Source organism: Elephantulus edwardii, unplaced genomic scaffold, assembly GCF_000299155.1.
Source record: "Elephantulus edwardii isolate Elephantulus edwardi_28Jun2011 unplaced genomic scaffold, EleEdw1.0 scaffold00181, whole genome shotgun sequence".
In the NCBI taxonomy this organism is placed as follows: domain Eukaryota; kingdom Metazoa; phylum Chordata; class Mammalia; order Macroscelidea; family Macroscelididae; genus Elephantulus; species Elephantulus edwardii.
The window spans coordinates 5,010,573-5,034,872 of record NW_006399931.1 but is presented as its reverse complement, the minus strand read 5'-3'; the positions used below and the strand labels follow the sequence as shown (position 1 = coordinate 5,034,872).

At 38.1% G+C, this 24,300-nt stretch overlaps 1 protein-coding gene across 1 annotated transcript in view; it reads right to left on the bottom strand.

The window, feature by feature from the left end:
• The window catches only part of POT1 (protection of telomeres 1), a 73,240-nt gene that overhangs the window by 3,611 nt on the left and 45,329 nt on the right, over positions 1–24,300 (bottom strand). The window contains exons 8-13 of the mRNA XM_006896081.1: positions 18,909–18,965; positions 12,959–13,115; positions 10,450–10,658; positions 5,480–5,615; positions 4,189–4,277; positions 829–920 (exon numbers count right to left, since the gene is read on the bottom strand). Coding sequence (XP_006896143.1) covers positions 829–920; positions 4,189–4,277; positions 5,480–5,615; positions 10,450–10,658; positions 12,959–13,115; positions 18,909–18,965 — 740 coding nt within the window. The remainder of the gene's footprint in view (positions 1–828; positions 921–4,188; positions 4,278–5,479; positions 5,616–10,449; positions 10,659–12,958; positions 13,116–18,908; positions 18,966–24,300) is intronic.

The window sequence follows — 24,300 nt, the reverse complement described above, 5'->3', positions numbered from 1 at the left end:
TATTTATGTAATAAACGGATATGGATACACGAATTAGAGAGGGGGAAGAAAAATTCTCAGCCCCCCTGAAAATCTCACAATGGTCCAAACTGGTGTAGCACTTTTTCTGTCTGAACCCTTAGACCATCCAGCCTGATAGGATCTGGCTTGCCTGGGGCCGTGGGGAACACAGAATCAGCTTCTGGGAAAAGGCGTGAGGACAGATCAGGTTTGTGGGCAACTCAACCCTATCTGAGCAAAGCACTGGACACCAAGGCTTGATGACGTCCCTTGTGGGCAGTACTCCCTGTCTATTAAAAGTGTTGTCGATAGTTTCACAGAAAAAAAGACACTGTGAACTGCTTCTGGAGTTCTCCTGGCTTTACCGGAGGCCCCGCTTCCCCTTGATGACCAGACAGCAGTAAAGAAGTCTTGCAGGCTGACATTAACTTGACTGTTGAGGTAACTTTGTTTCTTCAAGTGTGAAACGCAGAGGGAATGGCATGAAATTCACTTGAAAAAAGAACACTGAAATGCTGACTAGAGAAAATATTTAGATGTTACTGGCGACACTCTGCCTTCTGGTTCCTGGAGCAGAATTTCTGCATGGCATGGAGAACGATTCTCATCAATTAGCTAGCTATTATTTAAGTTTTTATTATCCAATTTTAAGATTTAAAATGTCAAATCAAAAGATAACTAGAAAAATAAGATTTATGCCATCAATTTTCATATATTCTTTTAAGCTACCTGAAATCCTTTTAAGAATAAAACAGGTATGAATAAAGTTATGAAAATGAAAACAAATATTATTTTTGCTTAGTATCTTTACTTTCTCTTGTTACTCACAGAATCCTTAAGATAAGCTTCCAGAACTCCTGTTCCATCATCAAGTGTAAAGGTCATAACAAACACATATTGGAGGGGTACAACACCTAGAACTAAACAAGGAAAAGAAGATCAAACCATACAATTCTGTATTTCTTATAGTCAAGGTAACATAAAAACTGTCTCATGACTATATTCAGCAAATAATTTTGACTGATAGAATAATTTAAGAGGCAAAGAAAAATTTATACACACACCACTACATTAAGTCCATTTTGCTGATTCATTCTGGAACATTAAATTGTACCTTTATAGTTACAATGCATTAGAATATAAGCAAATGCATCTTTTTTCAATTATTACAATGTAACTTTAAAATGAGATGAAACTACCACATAAAAACTTCCATTTCATTGCATGAAATGCAATTCCTTGCCTATTAATCTTATAAAAGAAAAAATTTAAATTATCAGACTTTTTTTTTTTAAAAAAGACCATGTAATTCAGCATTCATTATTTTATAACATCTATGCTCCACAGGATAAAATGGAATCTCCTCTTGTAAAGATTTACAGCTTGGTAATCCCAGTAGAGAGCTGCTCTGAGTTGGAACCACCCTGATGGCTGTGAGTTTACCATCCTTTCTGCATTATAAGCGTAAGAGATTACATATGATTTAAGAGGTATCATTCTGGTTTGAATGGACAAAAATGTCAAACTCTGAGGTCTCATAATTTTGTATCATTAGGAAGAAGGAAGAAGTGAAAGAGATCATGAGTCATATACAGAAGTCACAGATGAAGAAGAGTATTTTTGGTTTTTATAATGGAAAACACTCAACAATATAAAACAATATGGAATTCAAGGAAGAATAATGAACTATTGTTGTTATTGTTGTGTACTGTTGAGTCACAACTGACTCACAGTTGACCCTCCAGCGGGTTTTCAGAGGCAGTTAATCTGCACGAGTGGAGACTGCCCATTCTTCTCCCATGGGGCAGCTGGTGGATTCGAACTGTGTGCCTTAAAGATTGCAGCACAGCTTCTTGCCACTAGACCACCAGAGCTCCCTGAATAATAAACGAGGCATATATGAAATGACAGAAATTTTACTACAAACTGGTTTTTAGAATGAACATATTTTATCAATAGGTTAAATTTAAAGAAAAGACAAACATAAACCTACCCTGAGGGGACCAGAGAAGCCTCACAACTGCTTTAAGAAAAGGCCGGGATGTGTATGTGAAGGGAACCTGGAATGTCACCATGTCAAACAGGATATATGACAGCAGTTATCATAGAGCTAGACTGAATTAAAACAACAACCATAAAACTCTATATAAACAAACAGCTACACAATGAAATCTCAGGGTAGAGAAGCAGAGTGTCTAGTGTTAGGTAAATAAAGGTTTTTCACTGTCTTTTGAATTGGCCAAATTCTACCTGGAGCCATTGCCAACTCTGTGGAAAGCACTGGGAAAGCAGGATGTTTACTGAGGAGATGCAACAAACCACTAAAGAGGTGGGAAAGGGCCAATGGAAGCCAGTGGGGGCAGTTTGCTGCAGGGAAAACTCAAAGGTTTGAGAGGAAATCTTCCAATGTGCAGTGTGTTTACCTTACAGAATACATAACTGATGCACTGTGAGCAGTTTTAATAGACGGAACGTGGCCCGCGGTGATGTTCTAAGGAGACAGATTTTGCTTCTTCTGAAGAACTGCTGCACTATGAAAGGAACACGCGGCCCCATCGTTGACTGAGTACCTGGCACTGGAAAGGAGCCTCAGTGGTATAATGGTTAAGAGTCCCACCATTAAAGGAAAGGTCTGTGGTTCAAACTCACCAGCAACCTGGCAAATATGCACCCATAGAAGCTGCAGCCCAGGAGACTCAGTGGGACAGTTTTACTTTGCCACATGGGGTCACTATGAGTTGAAATCGACTTGACAGAAAACAGCAACAGTTGTGACCAGAAGTTTCCAGGAAAGGTTGGATAACCACAGATAAGGATGTGACAGAAAAAGATTTTTATTGTTTGAAGACTTAAACACTATTATGATATTAAGATATTATGAACTGGAGGGATTTTTTTTTTCTTCTTCTTTAGTTTTTTTAAGTTGCCCCACTTTCACATGTGTGTGAAACAACTAAAAATACCAAGACTTGTCTCAGGTGCACCTTCGTCTCTAAAGTGCTCTTTAGCACTTTAAAAGATCTCTGGCAGCAGATGTGTCTAATGTAGTATGCCATTTTATAATAATTCTTTTTAAATTTATTCATTATTGCACATTTTCTCCCTCCTTTTCCTCCTCCTCTCTCTAGGCCACCCTTCAATAAGCCCCTTGTTTCAGACTGTTCTCATATATATGATGAATAATCGTTCCAAATATATTCCTTCCAAACAGTTCTTCCCCTCATCTGTTCCAATGCAGTATTCATTATCTAGCCACTCCTTCCCCATTCTCCCTCCAACTCCCTCAGGTCTGCCCCATTTTAGAACAGTGGTGCTATGCAGTATTTATCCTTTTGTGACTGTGATATTTCATTTAGCATACTGTCCTCAAGACTTCTCCATGTTGTATAATGTTTTACTATTTCACTGTTTTTCAGTGCTGCATAGTATTCCATTGTGTGGATGTACCATAGGGTTTTTTATCCATTTGTTTATTGATGGGCACTTGGGTTGCTTCCATCTCTTTGCCATCGTAAATAATGCAGCAATAAACATGGATGTGCACACATCTGTTTAAGCTGTGGGTCTGGGTTTTTTAGGTTATAGTCCTAGCAGTGAAATTGCTGGGTCAAATGGTATTTCTATTTTCAACTTTCTAAGAAAGTGTAAGACTACCTTCCATTGTGGTTGTACCATTTTACATTCCCACCAGCAGTGACTAAGAGTTGAACTGGAAGGATTGTAAAGAAATTACTTACAATCAATGATGAAACAAATTACTAAAAATGAGTTATGATTAAAAATACTGGGAGATGCCTAAAATTGCAGTATTTTCAACATTTAGTCTATCCTTCTATCACCATCAAGGAATCCTGGGGGCAAAGTACCTTCTGCATTTACCTGTTAACTGAAAGGCTGGGGGTTCAAAACAACCTGCTGCTTGACGGGAGCAGATAAGGCAGTTTGTTTCCAGTAAGATTAACAGTCTTAGAAACCTAAGAGGAGGTCATCATGAGTCTGAATTGACGAACTGGCAGCTGGTTTTGTTTTGGTGTTGGTTTATGTAGTCATTGTGAATGGTCTGAACTAAAGTAAATGGAACTTTAGCTTAGCCTTTGCTGTGGCTTTACTATACTCACAAACAGAGAAATGTAAACCAGTGAGAAGACAAATACAGTTAAAACTGCAGGATATAGAAACTTTTCTAACCTTCGGCCACAGAGGATGGGATCCACGATGTTTTATCTAGTAGGGAACTCAGATTTTGTATTGGTTTCAAACGGGAACACTGTTTACACCTGCAAATAATAAAAGAAAAAAACCTCCCAAATACATAAAAATAATTTTTATAATTAATTATAACTTCTTGCTGATGTACAGTTTAAAAAAATTACGAAATAAAGGAGTGCCAAACCTTCCACATTGCATTTGTTTAAATAAATAATTATGTTAAAAAAACCCAAACCCTAAGCTTTCTAAACAGAAGTGAGGAAAAATTGTATGTGTCCCACTGCCAAGTTCAAGTCCAGAAGCTGCTTCTCAAGAGAAGGGGCAACCTCCTCCTGTGGAACTGACAGCCTCTGAAGATCAGCTGGAGGGCCAGCGACGGGCCAGTTCTGACTTGATGGTATACAACAACAACAACAACAACAACAACATGTTCATAATAAGGGGACTGAGTGCCAGGTTTTTGCTACTTAATCAATCTGGCTTTTAAATGTCCTTAATCAGTGATAAGAAAAATTTGAAGGCATTACTCTCTAAGGACTTTCATTTATTGTCTATGAGCAATATTGATCAAAGTGTCAATAAAACAAAAGGAAAATTTTTCCTTTTTTGCTATAATAGCGTAACAAGAATAACTGGCGAATCTTTTCTAGTAAACACACAGTCAAAGGTTAGCAGTTTCAGTTGCCTACATGACAGCTATCTTATGTAACATAGGTAAATAAAATACACGAGGATAGCATAGAATATCGGGTAAATATTTGACTTTGCTTATAGAAAACATACTTTAAGAATAATTTATTTTTTTTTGTTTGACTCTGTATCATCAGGTTTATGAAATGATGATCAGAAATTTAACAAAAATATAGAAATTTAAAAATAAATTTCCAAGGTTTAAATTTTATTTTCACCTTCTTCTTCCAAAGCAAAAAACCATTACCTTCTATTTCTCAGTCATATCAAATTTGTAATCAAGTGCGTCAAAAATTCCACTTAATTAAATATAGAGTGCTCAACTCTTCTCTATGATTAACAGCTATAATCTCATTAAAAACTAAAGTCCGCATATTATTCTCTAACTAAAGAAAAGTTGGTAGCCATGACACCTAGCCACTAGTATGCACTCACTCAATACAAATGCTAATTTAAAAGAATCATTTAAGTTGGTAATCAAGAAGAACCTTTTGACTATATATGAACTAGTGAGATAATCTAAGTGAAAATGAGTCTTAAAGAGCTTTTTAGCTCCATACACTCCTAGACTACAACATACCCATAGTGGCGTATTTCCCTTTGTATAAGGAATGGTGCCGAGAGGTCAAGGAGTTCCAGGTCTTCACTGCCGGATCTCACAAGGATTATACTATGAAATGTGTCTGAGAGGCTGTAGATTTCCCGGAGTATAGCTCCTGTCAAAACAAAACACTAAGTTAAAAAAAGAAATCTCATTGCTGGTGAGTTAGAACCCACTCATGGCTGACTCTCCAGTAGCCCTTGGTGGCAGTAAACTGCATGGGAAGAGACTGCCCACCTTTCTCCCATGGAGCAGCTGATGGAGATGGACCTCCAGTGGGGAGCCACCGATGTGTTAAGTGCAACACCCTACAGAATACGTTATAAGAGCTCCCTAAGTAACACAGCAGTCATAGTAAAAGCTCAAAGGAATTGACAGAGAAAATCCAGGAAGACATACATTGAAAGAATCAATACATTTTCACGAAAAAGAATTTGTAAACTTAGAATCATGCACACGCATTAAATACACCACAGTACAAAAATGCTGAGAATAAAACAAGGCATGTGACATTTTATAATCTTCCTACATTTACATATACATTCTTTTGGTGCCAGAAACATTTTGCTTCAGATAAAAAAAGGCATGAAGTTGAGAGTTAAAGCAAGATTGCATTCTCACTGTTCTGATTTCCTATGTCAAGTAAGTCGCAGTAACTGCAAACCAAGTTGATGGACTTACCGTGTTCACAATGTGTACGAAAACAGCACACAAGAGGGAGGAGGCGAGGAACACTGGAGCAAAGTTATTACCAAAGACTGAAATGAAAAGGGTATTACCCTGAACAAGATGGTATATTAAGATGCCAATTAATCCTAAGGACGTAATTAGGAAAACAAAAGAAGAGCAAAGAAATAAAAAGGGAATTAAATTGTTACACTAGGAAACAAGATATTCATTTAGTATAGAGAAGGGTATAAAGAAAGAACAAAACAAAAAAAAGGTATTACATAAAGAAAAGAAGTTAACTAGCAAAATAGCTGATGTCAATTCTGCCTTATCATTAATTACATTAATTACAAATGGACTAAAACATTCCAATCAGTGAGTCTCTCTGGCCTGGGGTACAGCATTAAAATATATTAGAAAATAAACATGGTTTACATTGGTATGTAATGCCTTTAAATTCCAAAAGGCTTCTAAATACACTTTCCTTTGACTTCCACTGACAGGATTAGAAGGTAAAGTGCTGTTATTCTGGATGTACTCATTTATCAGGACTACTTACTGGGAGTCTGTTACATATCAACTAGATCATGCTAGGTACTGAGGAAAGTATCTAGACTCAGTAAACACACACTCTGTCTTCAGGGAGTTCGCAGACTAATAGAGAAACTATAAAAAGTCTCATAAGGATAAATACTGAATAAGACCCGAATTGTAATAACAGAAGTATTTCTAGAGAAAGATGCATACAAACGTCCAAAAGGGGAGGGGGTTAGAGAAGGGAGGCTAAAGGCGGGGAGAGGTGGGGAAATCTTGAGGTCACAGAGTCACATGGGCAGTATGAGGGCTTGAAGGAATTAGGAAAAATCCAGTGGGGACCTGAAAAGGTGGAGGAATGGTAGGCATGAATCAATGGCGATGAATTTTATTTTTTTTGCATTTTTTATTAATGATTTTTAATTTTATAAACAATGTGTGAGAATGATAATATGAAACAATGTGACTAGAAGAATGTGTAAAACAAAATATATATATATAAATGAAACACAATGTATAAGAATTTTGTATGCAAACCAATATAAGATAAAAATAACTAAAAAAAATAAAGACAATAATCATGTAAGACAATGGAAAACTTTCTCTAATGGAAATACATACAGAGTATTAACAAAAACACATTGTGATAAAAACTACTAAAACTTGTTCTATGAAACAGTAAACTGATTGTTGTGCGCTGTCAAATCAGAACTGACTCATTGCTGACCCTTTGGCAGCTTTTCAGTGGCAAATAATCATATGGAAGATTATCCACCCCTCTCCCACAGAGCAGCATGTGGATTTGAACTGCAAGCCTTTGGGACTGCAGCACAGCTTCTCAGCACTAGGCTATAACACCCCCTCCCCACCTCCAGTAAAGTGATTACAACTTGTAATCATTGGGGGAGTTGCAGTGGCAAGGAGAATTCGAGTCCACCAGCTGCTTCTTGGGAGAAAGGTGAGTCACCTCCTACTGTGTGATTCACAACCTCTGAAAAGCTGACAGGTATCAGCTATAAACTGGTTCTGACTTGAAACCATAATGTTACACTAAAACTTACTACATATTTGATATAAATTGCTACTAAAGGTCAATTGTGCTTATTTTGCAGAGATCGTGGGGAGGAACATTTCAGCAAGCACAGAGAAGCCTCCTTGGCTTAGGGACCAGTCACCAGTTTGATATGTTTGGAAGGTAGCATGAGAACTGAGAAATAGTAGATGAGACTCAAGTTTGTGAAGTCGTACTTAAGGACAGTTTGGAGATTAGAAGAGTGCATCTTTATTCAAGTTCCTTTTGGTTCCTCAAGGTCAGTTAGGTTTTAGTATGGAATTCTCCAATTGGCAAAATAACAGTAAAGCCCTTAAGTGGTGACGGTGGTGCTGATCCTTCCTTAGTGGAGGGTCAGGTATGTGTGGGAATCAACTTATAGCCGAATCTCTAACAGGTTTTCAGAGGCAGTAAACTGCATGGGAGGAGACTGCCCATACTTTTCCCACGGAGCAGCAGCTGGTCCATTTGAACCGTGTGCCTTTAGAACTGCAGCCCAGTTCTTACCATTCAGAACTCCCTGAAGCAGATGTGACAGTATCTTTCTACAGAACACAACACAGCCTTTACATTTTTCTCTTCTATTTACATGTTTAGCAAGATACATACTGCCAAAGGATTTAGATACCGCATTTTATGTATACAACTTCCCAGTTTTTAAAAACGCTAATGATATACTGTGACAATCCATCTCATCTGGGGTCATCCTCTCCAGCACTATTCCTCCACCCTTCCAAGCATGATGTCCTTCTCAAAGAACTGGCCCCTCCTGGCACCATGCTCAAAGTATGTGAAACAGAGCCTCAAAATCCTTGCCTCCAAGGAGAAACTTGGTTTCACCCTCTCCAAAACAAATGTGTTCTCCTGGCAGTCCATGGTAAATTCAATACTCTTCCCCAGCACCATAACCAAAGGGCATCAATTCTTCTATCATCTTTAGTCACTGTCCGGCTCGTTGACGCAGGTAATTGAGGCGATCATGGCGGATCAGGCAAATCTTAGTCTCTAGACTGGTATCACAGTACCCGTCCCCAGTGAAATTTGTCTCTTAATTTCCCGTCTGCTGATGCCAAGAGTACTGACCATGGAGCTGAGCAAGCTGAAATCTCTTCCCCATCTATCGAGGTGTTACCAATCAGCCCAGAGGTTAGGATCTTTGACTTCTTGGTATAGAGGTTCAATCCATATTGAAGCCTACAGTCCTTGACCTTCAGCAGCAAATGCTTCCGGTCCTCCTTAGTTTTAGCAAGAAAGGTTGTGTCATCTGCTTAATGCAAGTTGTTGATGAGATGGACTGACACAGTACCTGTGGTAATGGGGGTAGGTGCGCTGGAGTTAGTAAAGACTAGCTCAGGATAGGGCAGGCTTCAGAGCTAATGTATTGACTTGATGGCACATAATAACAACAATAACAATGATATCCTAACAAGGGAAGAATAACAGGTAATCTCATGATGCTACATCTCCTGCACATGGGATCTGCTTTACTCTGAAAGTAACTGGACAACATTTAGTTACTGCTTTATGACCAAAAGGATACTTCAGCCATGAGACAGGTAACCAAGCCCAACAGAGAATTACTTACAACAGGAGTCGGGAAGAACCCTACCACACACTACCTGTAAGGACATGGGGTTTGACCTCTGGGCTTCAGCTTTTTCATCTATTAAAATACAGCATATAACCAACTATATAGGATTACTATCATGACTAAATGAATTAATACACAGAAGTCAAAGCTATTTCTGGTTACTATGAGTATATAAATTTAAAAAAAAAGAGCCAAGTTCAAGAAAATGATACCAATGTTTCTATCTATCTATCTATCTATCTATCTATCTATCTATCTATCTATCTATCTATCTATCTATCTATCTATCAACAAGACAAACAACTCAAACGCATTGCCACTGAACTGCTTCTGACTAAGAGCATTACTCCACTGGGTTCCGAGGTTGCCTATTTTTCTCCAGCGGAGCTGCTGGTGGTTTCGAATTGCAGCCTTTGAGTTTGTGGCACAAACTGCTATGGATTATGCCACCAGAGACTACTTTTCATACACATTTTTTAAAATTTAAAAATTAATTTTATACATGGAAAAATCCCAGCAGTAAGAAAGGTTTAACAGTGTATTATAATAAGATTATTTTGGTCTATTTATAGACTGAGGTCAAGCATTTCAATAACACAAGCAAGAAACTTTTAGTTTGTTATGTATAGTTATGAAGGGGGGAAAAGGAGTCTGAAGGAAAATAATGAAACTTTATAATTTGGCTAAGAATTGGAAAACCACAGAAAAACAGAAGGTAAATGTATAAATAAACATCATTGACATTTTATTCTGATAAAACGTGTCACGTTGTCTTTGTTTCCACAATCCTTTCCCTGATGTGGAGAGCACTGAATGGCCTTCATCCTATTTGGATGAAACAACAGCGACACCCAGAGGCCAAGTTAAAGGCTCACACTAAGCAAAGAACTTCATTGTGATTACTCAGTGATAACCAGCTCGGCTATGACAAGGTTACACCAACATGGACACTTACAAGTGCCCGATTCTAATTTAAATGAACAGTATTTTTATTTTGTAATAAACTAGGCCATTGGTAAAATCTATTTTTCAATAGCTAAAAACATTCAAACAGTATTATATAATACAAGAAAAAATTATTCTACTAAGGGGGGGAACCCTTACCTTCTGTCAATATTAGATATTTATGTGAAAATGGGAGAGTGTTGTTATTTTTCACAAAATGAATGGCTACTTTTCGCTCTCCTGGGTCATCTTTAACGGTCCACGTGTTGGAATCATACAGTGACGTATTTTGCAGTTTGCTATCTGGGGTTTTAGTTGCACTTTCTTGCAAAATTGTTTCTAAATCGCTGTCCTGTGGAACTTCTTGTCTAAGATTGGTGACAATGAAATAATAAAAAGCAACTTTGGTAAGCATGAGGATTCTGAACTAACAAATTACCCAGTTACTTATAAGCGACAAATATTTTTTTTTAAATTATGGAGGAAGTTCAATTTACAGATTAAATTACTTTTTCAATATATAGATACTTGATAATATTTCATGAATAAGTAGAACCATACCAGAATTACCACTCTATCATTTTATGATATTAAAGTTAGTTATAATCATTTCTAGCAGCAACAAGTTGAAGAAATCAGCAAATTTGTATAATCTTTTAAAAAATAGTGTATTCTAGGAAGTATTATTTAAAAGCAGAGTATAAAAAGAACGATTTCAGACACAACTTCACATCAAGGCCATCTGCCCTTATCCTTGGTCATATGTGGTAAATCACCATCAGCACTTTAATTCCTGTTACAATCCATAAAACATCCAAGTAATGTCACTTTCATGGAGCACTTAGAGCACAAGCTAACATTTATTCCAGCTCCCTTTAACATTATTATACTGTTGTTCTTGTTAATTTCTGTCAAGGAGGAACCAACTCAGAACTGACTCTTCAGTGGATTTTAAGAGGCAACTGTCTATCTTTCTTCTGGACAGTAGCTGGTGGATTCGAACCCCAAACTTTGGGGTTGGCGGAACAACTTGTTACCACTAAGCCACCAGAGATGATAAAATTCTGTTAAAAAAGTATGATCAAGCAAGGATGTTCTCTACATACAGCAGGATCTGGAATCAAAAGGTCTATATCCTTGTCAGAGTAATATCACAACAACAGAATCTTAAACATCTCTTAAACTCTAAAATAAGGTCACAATTTAAGGGGGGAAAAATCACAAGGAGGGTTAAGCTATACTTCACTAGACGATTCAATTAACCAAAATTTGGTAACACTTTAAAAGAGTATGTTTAAATCCAAACTACCATGTCAAGCAAGCTAAAATAGAAAGTCTTCTGTATTTTATTTAAAGAGCTCTATTTAAAAGCTTTCAAACAGTATTATACTTATAGTTTGGAGAGAAATTAATGTAAAAACACAAATATGTACTTATAAAATATACAGCGATACATATATTTACACACTATATATTCAGTGGAATTGTAGTTATGGATAATGCACATCCACTACCAACATTTTCTAAAACATCATTTTATAGGTGTAGAAAGAAGCATATTCAAGAAAAAGATATAAATGTTGTTGTAGTGTACTGCTGAGTCAGAACTGACCCATAGCTGACCCTCCAGTGGGTTTTCAGAGGCAGTTAATTGCATGGGAGGAGATTGCCCATCTTTCTCCCATGGAGCAGCTGTTGGCCTCGAACTGTGTGCCTTTGGGATTGCAGTGCTGCTTCTCGGCACTAGTCAGAATATGTCTTGAGCTAAAGATGTATTACCCTGATATTCTATACACTTACTTGAATATCAGGGAACTCTCTCAGCACAGAAAAATTCTCAGTGACAAAGAAAAGTGAACTTAAATTGACTGTATGGTGGTCTGTGCTTTGGTGCACAGCTGTGATGCCAACCAAAGGCTACACATCTAGGGCAGTTTGAATCCGCTCTGCGAGGTGACTCTGCGAGGGAAAGATGAGCCTTCTCCTCTCGGGAGGATTTCTAATTATAGCCTCTGAAACCTAGTGGAGGGTTGTTAAGCGTCAGAACTGAGCTCTTAAATGGTAGTCATGAAAAGAAACATAAATAATTCCAATAAAACTTTCTGGTATCACTTATAAATCCAACTAAGAATTTCACCTGTGGATTTTAGTTATTAAAGGGCTACTGCTTTTAAGAAATTTTGTGACAAACAAAACAATCTTCCCTAACAGTCTCGTAACTTATTTTTCATTTGCCTGCATCTGAGTCACTAAGTGAAATTTCAGATGTGAAGCTAATGCCTACTTGATATTATTTCTAAGAAAAATAAAAAAGATTTATTTCAGAAGAATGTATTTTTGTCTTAAATTTTTTTCTTCTATCTTGTCAAATAGTAACACATGCCAATTTACTCACTGCTCGGACTGAGTTACACGATACACTATTTGCACAGGCAAATGCATTAAGGAGCCTTGTGACATAATCATTAAGCCCTCAGCTGCTAAGTAAAGGCTGGTGGTTTGAACGGTGTCACAAAAGAAAATACACAGTGCTGTGTTTCCCTAATTCTCCGAGCCTGAGAAATCCTATGTGGCGGTTCTGCTCTGTCAAACAGGGTGGCAGTGAGTGAGAATCGCTTTGAAGGCACACAACACAGAGACACTTTGGATCTGAAATGAAGATACGTACAGTGTATGACATTCAGGGCAGTAAAGTTTAACTGACTGGAAGAGTCTCCTGGGCTTGTATGACCTCAGTTTCGCCTGGATGCGGTACACTCGAGGAGCTTTCTGTTTCAAGATGGCACACAGCGGAGTTTTCTCCAAATAATTGTGATCTGTAAGCACTGCAAAGAACATTTGGATAAAGTCAGAATAATTTACAGAAATCATTAGACTATTCATGATATGAATGCCCTGAACCAATTAGATACGACACATTTAATTAAAGGTGCATAAACCATCAGTTCCATGAAGGCACAAGTCACGCCTCTCGTCTCTGATACAAGATTCTCGAGCTTTAAGTCAGATCACAGAAGGTGCTTAACAAGTAAACACCTCACCATCTCTGTTCTAAAGCAGTTTACTTAGATTCCGACTGAAATTTGCTGTAGAAGAAGGTCAGAGTACACACTGGCCAAAGATTACGTCAGTACCAATAACCAACACTATAGTAACTAAAGGCCATTCTCTCTTTACATAACATTGTGGGACTGATAAAGAGAAGACCACATAAGTTTAAATCAGGTGAAAATCAAAACTCAAATTCACTGCTGTTAAGTCTGTATCAAGTCACATATCAGCCTCCGCTGAGTCTGAGGCTATGAATCGCATGGGAGAAGGCTGTCTATCTCTCTCCCATTGGAGTCACTGATGGGCTTACACGGTCAGAGACGTGCTGCCTTTGGATGACAGCACCTACTCCCTACAGACTGAAAAAAAAAAAATACAAAGATTAGGTCAGACAGAATTCTGCAATATTTCAAATTTGGATCATTAGCCCGCTATTGAACTCTTCCTGTAGAATCACAGGCTGCTTAAGGGGGAAGGTGTATTAAATAAAAGAAAAACAGCAAAAAAGTCAAACCAAATGCCAATAGGTCAGTTTTCACTCCTGGTGACCCAGGTATTTCAAGGAAATGTGCTCCAGAGTAGAAATGACAGGTGCTTTCGGTGAAGTTTGCCAGATTTTTCCTCCAAGGTACACCTAAAGGGTTCTAACTACCAGACTTCCGACTAGTAAGCAGCTGAGCTTTTAACTGCCTGCACTACCCCGGTCTCCAGAAGAGGCATGAGGGGGAAATGGGAGTCAGAGTGGAAACTCAAACACAAAATATTTGAGGCAGCTGTTTGGAAAAGAGTAAAATGGTCTTTTGGGCTAATTTTAGAAAAAAGGTCTTGCAAATATTGGTCAGTTTATACTATGGAAAGTATAAAACTCCTTGATGATCTTTAATCTAAGGCAACAATCTTATTAATTTATTATCTTGCTAAATGTATTACTGTTGTTATGTGTCGTCGAATCACTTGAAACTCATAGCGACCCTATGTACAACTGCCCTAAACCCTGTTCTATCCTGTGCCAATCGCACTTTCTCTGACACGCCCACCCCTATTACCCCAGTCACTGAATCAATCCACCTCATAGAGGGCCTTTCCCTCTTGCGCCGTCCCTCCCCTCTCCCAAGCATGATGTCCTTCTCCAAGGACTGGTCCCCTCCTTACAACATGTCCAAAGTATGTCAGACGAAGCCTCAGAATCCTTGCCTCCAAGGAGCAGCCCGGTCTAACCCTCTCTAGGATTGCTAATTATTTCAGCTTAACATTTCCTGTGTCTTAGAAAATGAAACTCATGTATAAACCAACCTTGGGAACTTCAAATGGTTAGGATTTCTCTTTTCTGTACGTAGCTTTAACCCAATTGTCATGGACTGAATTGTGCCCCTCAAAATACTATACGTAAGACAGAATGTAGAAGCTATGTAATGATCCCCTATGAACTGATAATCAAATGGTTGCAAAAAGATGAAGCACTCCTGGATCCCATCACAGTCCTAATAAGATGAAGGGAAGTTCCCCTAGGGTGTGCCTAGAATACCGGTTTTCTCACTAAAGATCAAAGGGAGCTCTGGTGACCTAGTCCCTGCACATCTGGTTCCAATCTGGCTCAGAGGGAGAATGATGGGCAACCTCCTTTCCAGAGACACACAGCATCGGAAAATTCAATGGGGGTCAGCTATCAAACAGTACCTGTTCGAAGGCAATGAGAGAGACAAAGGAGAGGAAAAGGAGCCAAGAGGAGGAAACCCCAGTGTCACCAAGGAATAACTGCCAGACATGGAAGGTCAGGTCTCTGAGGAACAACTCAGTGCTGGAGAGGAACAGGACAAGGGGATCTAGAAGGCAGGCCTGTCCAGGTGCTGAAGAAAACAACGATTTTCCTCTCCAAGCAACAGAGAGAGAATGAGGCTTCCCCTAGAGAAGGCACCCTGAATCCAGATGTCTAGTCTTTTACACTGTGAGAGAATAAATTTTCATTTAAGTCATCCACCTGCAATATTTGTAATAGTAACACAAGACAACTAAGACAGAAACTAAACCCTACTGAACAGATACTCTTTTAAGTGAGCAAATAGCCGAGTGTCATAGTAAGATGTATATATTTTACACACACACACACACACACACACACACACACACACACACACACTCCCCCTCCATATTACTCTAAAGTAAAAAAAGGCAGACCTATGCCACCAATGATAAGGTATGAAGTTTGAATCCACCAGCTGCTCCAAGGGAGAATGATGGGTGGTCAACTCCCCTGTGATTTACTACCTCTGAAAACCCACCGGAGGGACAGCTATAGCGTCTGACTCTACAGTACACAACAACAACAACAACTTAGAGTAAGTCAGAACTGTCTAAAACCCTCATTTTAAGAAAACTGGAACTTTTTATTTTTAATATTCCCAGACTTAATTTCCCATTTTCACCATTTCTTGTACTGTTTCCATATTACTGAGCCATTTGAGAATTCTCAGACATCACGCTCTTTTGACTGGCACCAACAGCCAGCAAATTAAAAGACGTATTGCGATGGGAAAGTCTGCTGTTAGGGACCTCTCCAGGGTACTGAAGAGCAATGGTGTCTCTCTGGAGACTAAGGCACGACTGATACAGTCCATGGTCTTTGCAATCACTTGCTATGAATCAGAGAGCTGGACAATGACTAGACAGGGTAGAAGGAGAATTGATGCCTTTGAGCTGTGGTGCTGGAGAAGAGTACTGAATCTACCATGGACTGCCAAGAAAACAAGCAGTTTCATCTTGGAGAGGGTTAAACTGGGCTGCTCCTTGGAGGCAAGGATTCTGAAACTTTGTCTGACATACTCTGGGCATGTTGCAAGGAGGGACCAGTCCTTGGAGAGGGACATCATCCTTGGGAGGGTGAAAGGACAGGACAGGAGGGGAAGACCCTCTACTAGGTGGATTGATTCAGTGACTGGATTAATGGGGGTGGGTGTGTCAGAGACAGTGAGACTGGCACAGGATAGAGCAGGGTTTAGGGCTGTTGTACATATGGTCGCTATGAGTTGCAGGCGATTCAAAAGCATGTAACACCACCATCACCACATGCTCTGTTATGCCTAAAAACATTGGTGTGCATTTTATAAGAGCATGAAAACTTGATAGCACTGATACAGTCCATTTCTGTTTCCATAACGCTCTTCTATGCATTTATTGATACTAAGGTCCAATCCCAGCCCATGAATGAAATGCGTTTTATTCCCACAAGCATTTGTCCTTCTCTCACGTAAAATGGTTCCTCAGCTTTTATTCTTCACGGCACTGATAAAGTTGATGAGTAGAAGTCACTCGCTTTGTTGAGGGAACCTTCACTGGGAGGTCTTCTCTGCCTAATCAGACTCAGCCTATGCATTTTTGGCAAACATGCTATACAAATGAAGCTGTTTCTGTCTCAGTGCATCATATCAGGAAAGCGATGATGTCACTGGAAAACGGTAATCCTGATCAGCTGGTTAGGGTAGCATTCACCAGTACTTTCCATTGCCAATTTATTTTCTCTCCCTTGAAATGCATATGAAGGTGCTTAATAAGGTTGTTAGGTGTTGTGAGGTCAAGTATGACTCAAAATGACCTTCTGAACAACAGATCTGAGCCTTGTCCTACCCTGCACCCTCCTTACCATTTCTGATACATTTAAAGCCACTGCTGCAGTCACTGTGTCAATCCATCTTGTTGAGAATCTTCCTCACCTTCCCATGCATGGTGCCCTCCTCCAGGGAGCAGCCCCTCTTAACAACATGCTTAAAGCATGTGCGACAAAGCTTCACAATCCTCGTCTCTAAAGAGCACTCTGGCTGCATTTTCTCCAACACAAGCCTGTTTGTTCTTTTGGCAGTCCATGGAATATTCAGTACTCTTCTCCAACACCATAACTTAAAGTCATCAATTCTTCAGATGCATTGCAGGTAATGACTGGAAAGATAATGGCTTGAATCAGGTGCACTTTGGCCATTAAACTAACATCACTGTTCTTCATGACTTGGAAGAAGTCACTGACTGATAACTTTCCTAAAGCTATACGTCTCCTGATTTCCTGAGCGCTGCTATCAACAGTGTTGGCTGTGGATCCAAGTACAATAATCATTGACAATTTCTATCTTTTCCCCATCTATCATTGGCTCAGTGGTGGGGAATTCTATTTTCTTGATGTCAAGATGTAGTCCATAGTGAAGGCTGTAGTCCTTGAACTTCGGCAGTGCCTCAAGTCCTCCTCACTTTCAGCAAGCAAGATCATGTCCTCTGAAATCATGCAGTTGTTGATGAGTCAATCCTGATGCCACATTCTTCTTCTTATAGTCCAGTTTCTTGAATGATTTGCTCAGCATACAGACTGAATAGACATGGAGATAGGATACATCCCTGATGCATACCTTTCTTGGTTTTTAACCCTTGCCTTGTTTGATTAACAGCTTCTTAATCTAGGTACAGATTTAGAATAAGCATAATAAAATGTTCTGGAATTTCCTTTCTTCTCAATTTTAGTGCTTAGGACAATTGTAAGTATCTCACCCTTTACTATAAGTACTTAGGATCCACTGATGATTCTCAACTGAATCACTTACTATGTTTACAGATGCAAAATGATGATTTTTCTGTAATTTCGTTCTTTCTTTTCTATCATTAAAAGGAAGAGTTTTCAACTAGTTCATTTATCAATCTGTTATCAGCATGTACTTACTTTTCCCAGTAAATTCAGTCTCCTTATTATATATTTTGATGCTCAAGTTTGTTTCAGATTTGGCAAGTATGAATTCTTTCAAGCTGGTACCCTTGCCACTTAATATATTCCATCATTAACTGAGAACTTTCTGGCATAACTGAATATTCCAGACCCACTTGATAATTACCCAATCCCAACCCTGAAACCTGTCGTTGCTCCAAGGATCCTTGACTCCTTCTAATGGAGAATGTTAAATTCATGTATGCACCCAATTCCAAAACCAAGAGAACATATTGGCCCCTCCAATTCTAATTCAACACAAGCTTCTTTCTAGTTTCCTTTTATGTTTTATTTAAGTTTCCTTCCTCCAACAGTGACAAGCAACCAAAAAAAAAAAACCTCCTCGTACTTTACAACAGCGTATTATTTAACATTAATGCTTAGCCAATACTCTCCTCAGAGTCTGGCATCATAAACAATGGAAAGAGAGAAGTTGATAGAAATACTGTCATCACTAACACTAAATTCAGGCTCTGTAACATCCTGTAAGGAGCTCCAACAGGGCCATCTTGCACTCGCTATAAAGAGTGAACTGAATAAAATTAAATTGATAGAAAAGATTTTACACCCTCAAACTAAAAATAAACCCCAATGCACTATTAAGTAATACAGTATCTTCTATCAACTTTAGAGACTTGTTTTAAAATATGCATGCAATGAAAAAAAAATACATATTTTTATTAATGCCAGTAAAAGATAAGATAGAGGAATAAAAGCAAAATAAGAACATCGTTTTGCCTCGTGGCTATCTGCTTTTATTATTAGAAAGGAATGGATCAGTGCCAACTATAAGAATATGTTCAGACTAAAAACTTGTAGATGGTCTTACCTGTAGCAAATAGTTGTAAACATCGTTCCATTTCATAGGGTGATACCGATCCAGAGCCTACAGGGAACAAAGGAAAAAGGGTTACAGGCACACTCTCCAAGTCCATTAAAAATCCAGGTGACAATGAAATTTATAAAACACTGCTGCGACAAATCACAGAAACATCTCTATTAATGGTGAAATCTGTTCTGTTCATGTACTGGGAAATTCAACACTGTTAAGGTCAAGATTCTCCCTGAATTGATCTGTAGATCCAATGCAATTCTAATGCAGATCTCGGAGGCTCTGTGGTAGAAACTGATGAGCAGGTCCCACTCCTTAAATGTAAATGGAAAGAATCTACAGTATAAAATATAATCTTGAAAAAAGAATTAATTTGGAAAGGTTATACTATATGAGGGAGCTTAGTGGTGCTATGAGGTGGTGCTACGAGGTGGCTTCATGGTAGGGAGCTGGGCTTCCAACCCCAAAGCACACAGTTTAAATCTACCAGCTGCTCTGTGGGAGAAAGATAGACAATCTTCTCTTGTATGATTAACTGCCTCTGAAAACCTGCTCAAGTGTTTGCAATGACTGGTTCTTACTCTATGGTACTTAGTAACAACAATGTACTATATGAATGACTCTTAGACTGACTCTGTATCTAATGTACTCAAGCAAAGTAGTGAGAACTGAGAACCAGCAGAACGGAACAGAAAGCTTACCGCAAACTCAGTGGACTTGACTTTTGACAAAGATACCAAAGGAATCTAAGGGAAACAGGAAGTGTTTTCAACAAATGGTGCTACAGGAACCAGAAATTCTTGTGTCAATAAATTGGGGGAGAGAAAAAAACCTCACACTGTATTTCCAAACATAAAAAGGAATAAACTGCTGATACATGTAAAAATATAGTAGATCAATCTAAAAATGATACTACACACTACGATTGCATATATTGCTATTGAGTATCATCGAGTCAGAACCGACCCACAGCTGACCCTCCAGCAGGTTTTCAGAGGCAGAAACCTGGGAGGACCCTGCAGAACAGCTTGTGGATTTAAACCTGCTCCTTTGGGATCACAGTGCAGCTTCTTACCACGAGGCCATCGGAGGTCCAGAAAACCTCCAAAATACAAAAAGAAACCCCACCCCAAAACAGTAGTATAATAGAGTATGTGACCATTTACTTAAAGTTTTAGAATAGACAAAAAATAATAAAGCAGGAGGAAAAAAAATTAGAGCACTGGTTGCCTCTGGGATGTGGATGAAGGCGACTGGCAGGAAGTGAGAGCGCATTCTAGGGTTATGCTCTCTTGGAGGGCTCTAGCCGGGCACCCAGCCTCATGCTCTCTGGGACTCTGATGACACCATTATCTATAGGGAGTTGCTCTGTTAAAACAAAGGCCGCCTCTCTATGCATTGGTGAAAAGTCATGAATTAGATACTCAAGATATGTACTTCATTGCATGCGATCTTACCACAAAAAAGAAAACAATCCTAAAGAAATACTACACTCTAGTTAGTAATGTTCATACTGACATATTTAGGTAGAAATACACAGATTTCTTCTCAACTGCATCAAAAAGAAGATGGATTGATGGATAAAAAGAATGCAAACGTGACTGACACACGGTAAAGAAAATGCAGCAAAATGTTAAGTGAAAATATGAGTGCTCACCATACAATTGTATCACCTTCTCTAGACGTTTGGAGGCAATAAAGGGGGAAATGGATTAACAAGAAAATTCTTACTAGATTTAATGGAACAATTTGATAAACATCACACAAGAGAAAACTAAAGACGTAACACAGCAATAAATTTACAAATGTCCTTATAAGAGGAACTTAAGGTTTAATTAGCTTATATTCTATTATTATAATAGTGTGTTTTTACAGTTTCTTTTTTGTGGCATTACACAGATATATGTACCAGTAATTCTCCCTCAACATCACTGATAAAAAGCCAGAGAATGCACTTAAATTAGCATCTCAAGCTGAGAAGGCATGATTTGAAAGAATTAGAAAACTTAATAGATTAATTCATTTCTATAATTCGAACATAAAATGAAATCAATGTCATACACCATAATAAGAAAATACAAAATAGTAAAATAAGAAAATATTTATAAACAATATATATACAAAACTTTTCCATAAACTGGTAAGAAAGAAAGAAGCCAAAACAAACCAATAGTTTAGGTAAGAAAAGGTTAAGAGCAGATAATTTAAATAAAAATTGCTAAAAAGGGCCTATAAATGTAATAGCAAGGTTTTTAAATACAAAAATATACTCTTAACCTGTGAAACTGTTGACAACTGCATACACTATTAACATTCAATGTTGCTGAGGGTGTGAGGGCAAGATATTGACGTTAAGGTTATGAGGATATTTATTTATTTATTTTTAAATTTTTTTTATCTTTTATTTATTTATTTTTTTTACAGAGGTTTTGGATTTCCATTCATTCCATTGCCGCAATTTTCTCCCTGCCCACCCCTCCCCACTGAAGATATTTATTTTTAATAATTTGATCAGATCAACTAAGGGTATCTATTTTTTTAAAAAAACACAATGATGTTCCTACAGTATCTTTTTTCCACCATCACCCCATTTGTAGGAATTTACTTTAGAGAAATCAAAGCGCTTCTGTTCCAGAACAGTTACTGAAGCACTGCTGATAAGAACAGCAACAAGAGCAACAAAGTCTAGAAAAAACTAAACCGAAAATTAAACCGTCACCAAATGGAGAATGATTATAATACTACATATAAACATATTTTTAAAAAGTACCAATCCTTTTATAAAATGTGAAACTATTGAAAGAAATGAGTGTTCTTTACCTATAAACGTTATCCTAGAAGCAGGTCTATAAAGTACTATTATTAAAAAAAATACACTTAAACAAAACCCAAAAAATACTTCTGTGAACTATTCTGACTCATGGAGACCCTGTGCTGGGTTTCCAGGACTTTATCTTTTAAAAAGAGGACAAATGGTAGATTTTAACCATAAACCTTGGAATTAACAGCCCAAAACGTGTCTCAGGGCGTCTTGTTTAAAAATAAACAAACAAAAGCAATTAGTGTAATAGAGTTCTTATCAAATTTTCAAGATGGAAAAGATTTGTTAAGATATGTTGTCACTCAGTGTCCTCATGTTGACTACAACACACAGCGCTGAGTAAATCTGACTGTACAAGCCGCAAGCACTGAAGGAGTCAATCTCACATCACCCCCCCACCCACACACACATGCACGGACTGCAGCTATAAGGCGATAGAAAAAGATACCCAAGTTGGAATCATAACATGAATTACTTTTCTAATTTAAAATGAATATGAGAGTCCTTTCAAAAGGAGAAAAGAGACTGCAAAAGTATGACAAATGATGGCATTTCCAGTGATCGCCAATGAACTAAATTGTCTTCCTAATAGTAGTTCAAGTAATCGTAGATCAGACTAGAACACTATCAAGAAGAATATGTGGAGAGTTTTACAGCGCAGAGTATGAAGAAATAAATTTAGAATATGTACAGAAAAAGCCTGTGGCCAGCATTTAAATCTGACCAAGTTTGTGAGCAATTGACTGAGTTATGCTAGGTAATTTCCATGACACCTACCACTGAAAGCTTCAGTCTTCCCTATTTGGAAAAGGGGGAAAATAGTAATAAGCACTCCACAGGAGCTGTGTAAAATTAAATGATAATGTGCATAGGTACTTGTAAAGTGTCTCTTAGCAATGCTAACTTTCATCTAATGATTACCAGGACAAAAAGAGAATGAAGACTCTCAAAAGCTTATTTAGTTTTGCATTTTAGTAGGTAGGTTAGTTTGTAAAAAAGAAAATGCAAAAGAGAAACAATAACTGCATTCTAGTTTCCAGGACAGATAAGTTGATAGTAAGGAAAAACAAACAAACAAGCAAAAAACCACACAACAAAAGAAATCAACAAACCCAGTATACAGCAAACTAAAAAAAGGGAGTCTGGTGGCCTAGAAGGGAACTGTCCTCGCACTCCAAAGGCAATGGTTCAAACAGATCAGTCTCAGCTGCTCTAGGACAAAGAAGGACAATCTCCTCCTATGCAACTGACAGTCTCTGAAAAGCACTGAGTGGGTTCCAAGTCAACAACAATGAGTTCGGGTAAAACTAAACAAGTCTTGCTCATTTTGAACTTTTAATGTTCAGTTATTAATATCCTATAATTAGATATCTGATTAATTCAATAAAGACCAGATACCATATATAAGTGGAAAATAAAAGTAAACAAATTCTTTACCTGAGGGAAAATTTTTTTTAAAAAGTATATACCTGGAAACATTAAAAATAATCTCTGTTACTTTAAAAAAACTAATAAAATAGCCCCTTAAGAGACATAAACACAGGTTATATACATGGATTTCACCTCATGGTATGCACAGGAATCAGATCGATAACATCTGCGGAAAGAACCACTGGAGAAGCTCAGTATCAGCTGTGAAAACTAGGCCAGGAGCTGATTGTGGGACAGACCACCAACTACTCATATGCAAGTTCAAGCTGAAGTTGAGGAAAATTAAACCAAATCCACGGGAACCAAAATATGACTTTGAGTCTATCCCACCTGAATTTCAGAACCATCTCTGAAGACCAGATGAGTTGTGAGAGGGTATCAAAGGTGTCATCCAGAAGAGTGCAAACGGTCATTGCAAAGACAGAAGAGGAAGAGAAGACCAAAATGGATGTCAGAAGAGACTCTGAAAATTGCACTGGAGCACAGAGAAGCCAAAGTGCAAGAAGAATTCATGATACTAAAGAGTTGAAGAGAAGATTTCAAAAGGCAGCACAGGTTGACAAAATAAAATATGACAATGAAATGTGCAAGGAGTTGGAGTCAGAAAATCAAAAGGGCCGAACTCGCTCAGTATTTCCTAAGCTCAAGGAACCGAAGAACAAATTCAAACTTCGAGTTGCTATAATCAGGATGCTTTTGGCAGAATATTAAATGATCCAGGAAGTACTAAAAGAAGATGGAAAGAATGTACTGAGTCACTGTTTCGAAAGGAATTGGCAGACACAGATGAATTTCATGAAACAACATATGAGTGTCAGGACCTGGCTCACCTGCAAAGCAGGATCAGGGATGCATTGTAAAAACAGTAGAACCACCCACCTTGGCTTGACCACCCATTTTACAGTAAATAACTCTACAAAGCAGAATGCTAATGAAGAGGGAGTGACCAAAGGCCTCAGAATTCAAGGAATGTGATACCTTTTTGTTTGTCAGAACTTGTTGTAGGATATTCCCAGGAGATGTCTTTGTTTTGTATTGAGGTCTGGGAATGTTTGATCTACCAGTCAACATCTAGGACAGATAAGAGATAATGCGATTACCCCTGCAGGCATGTTCCTAAGACATATATATATATAT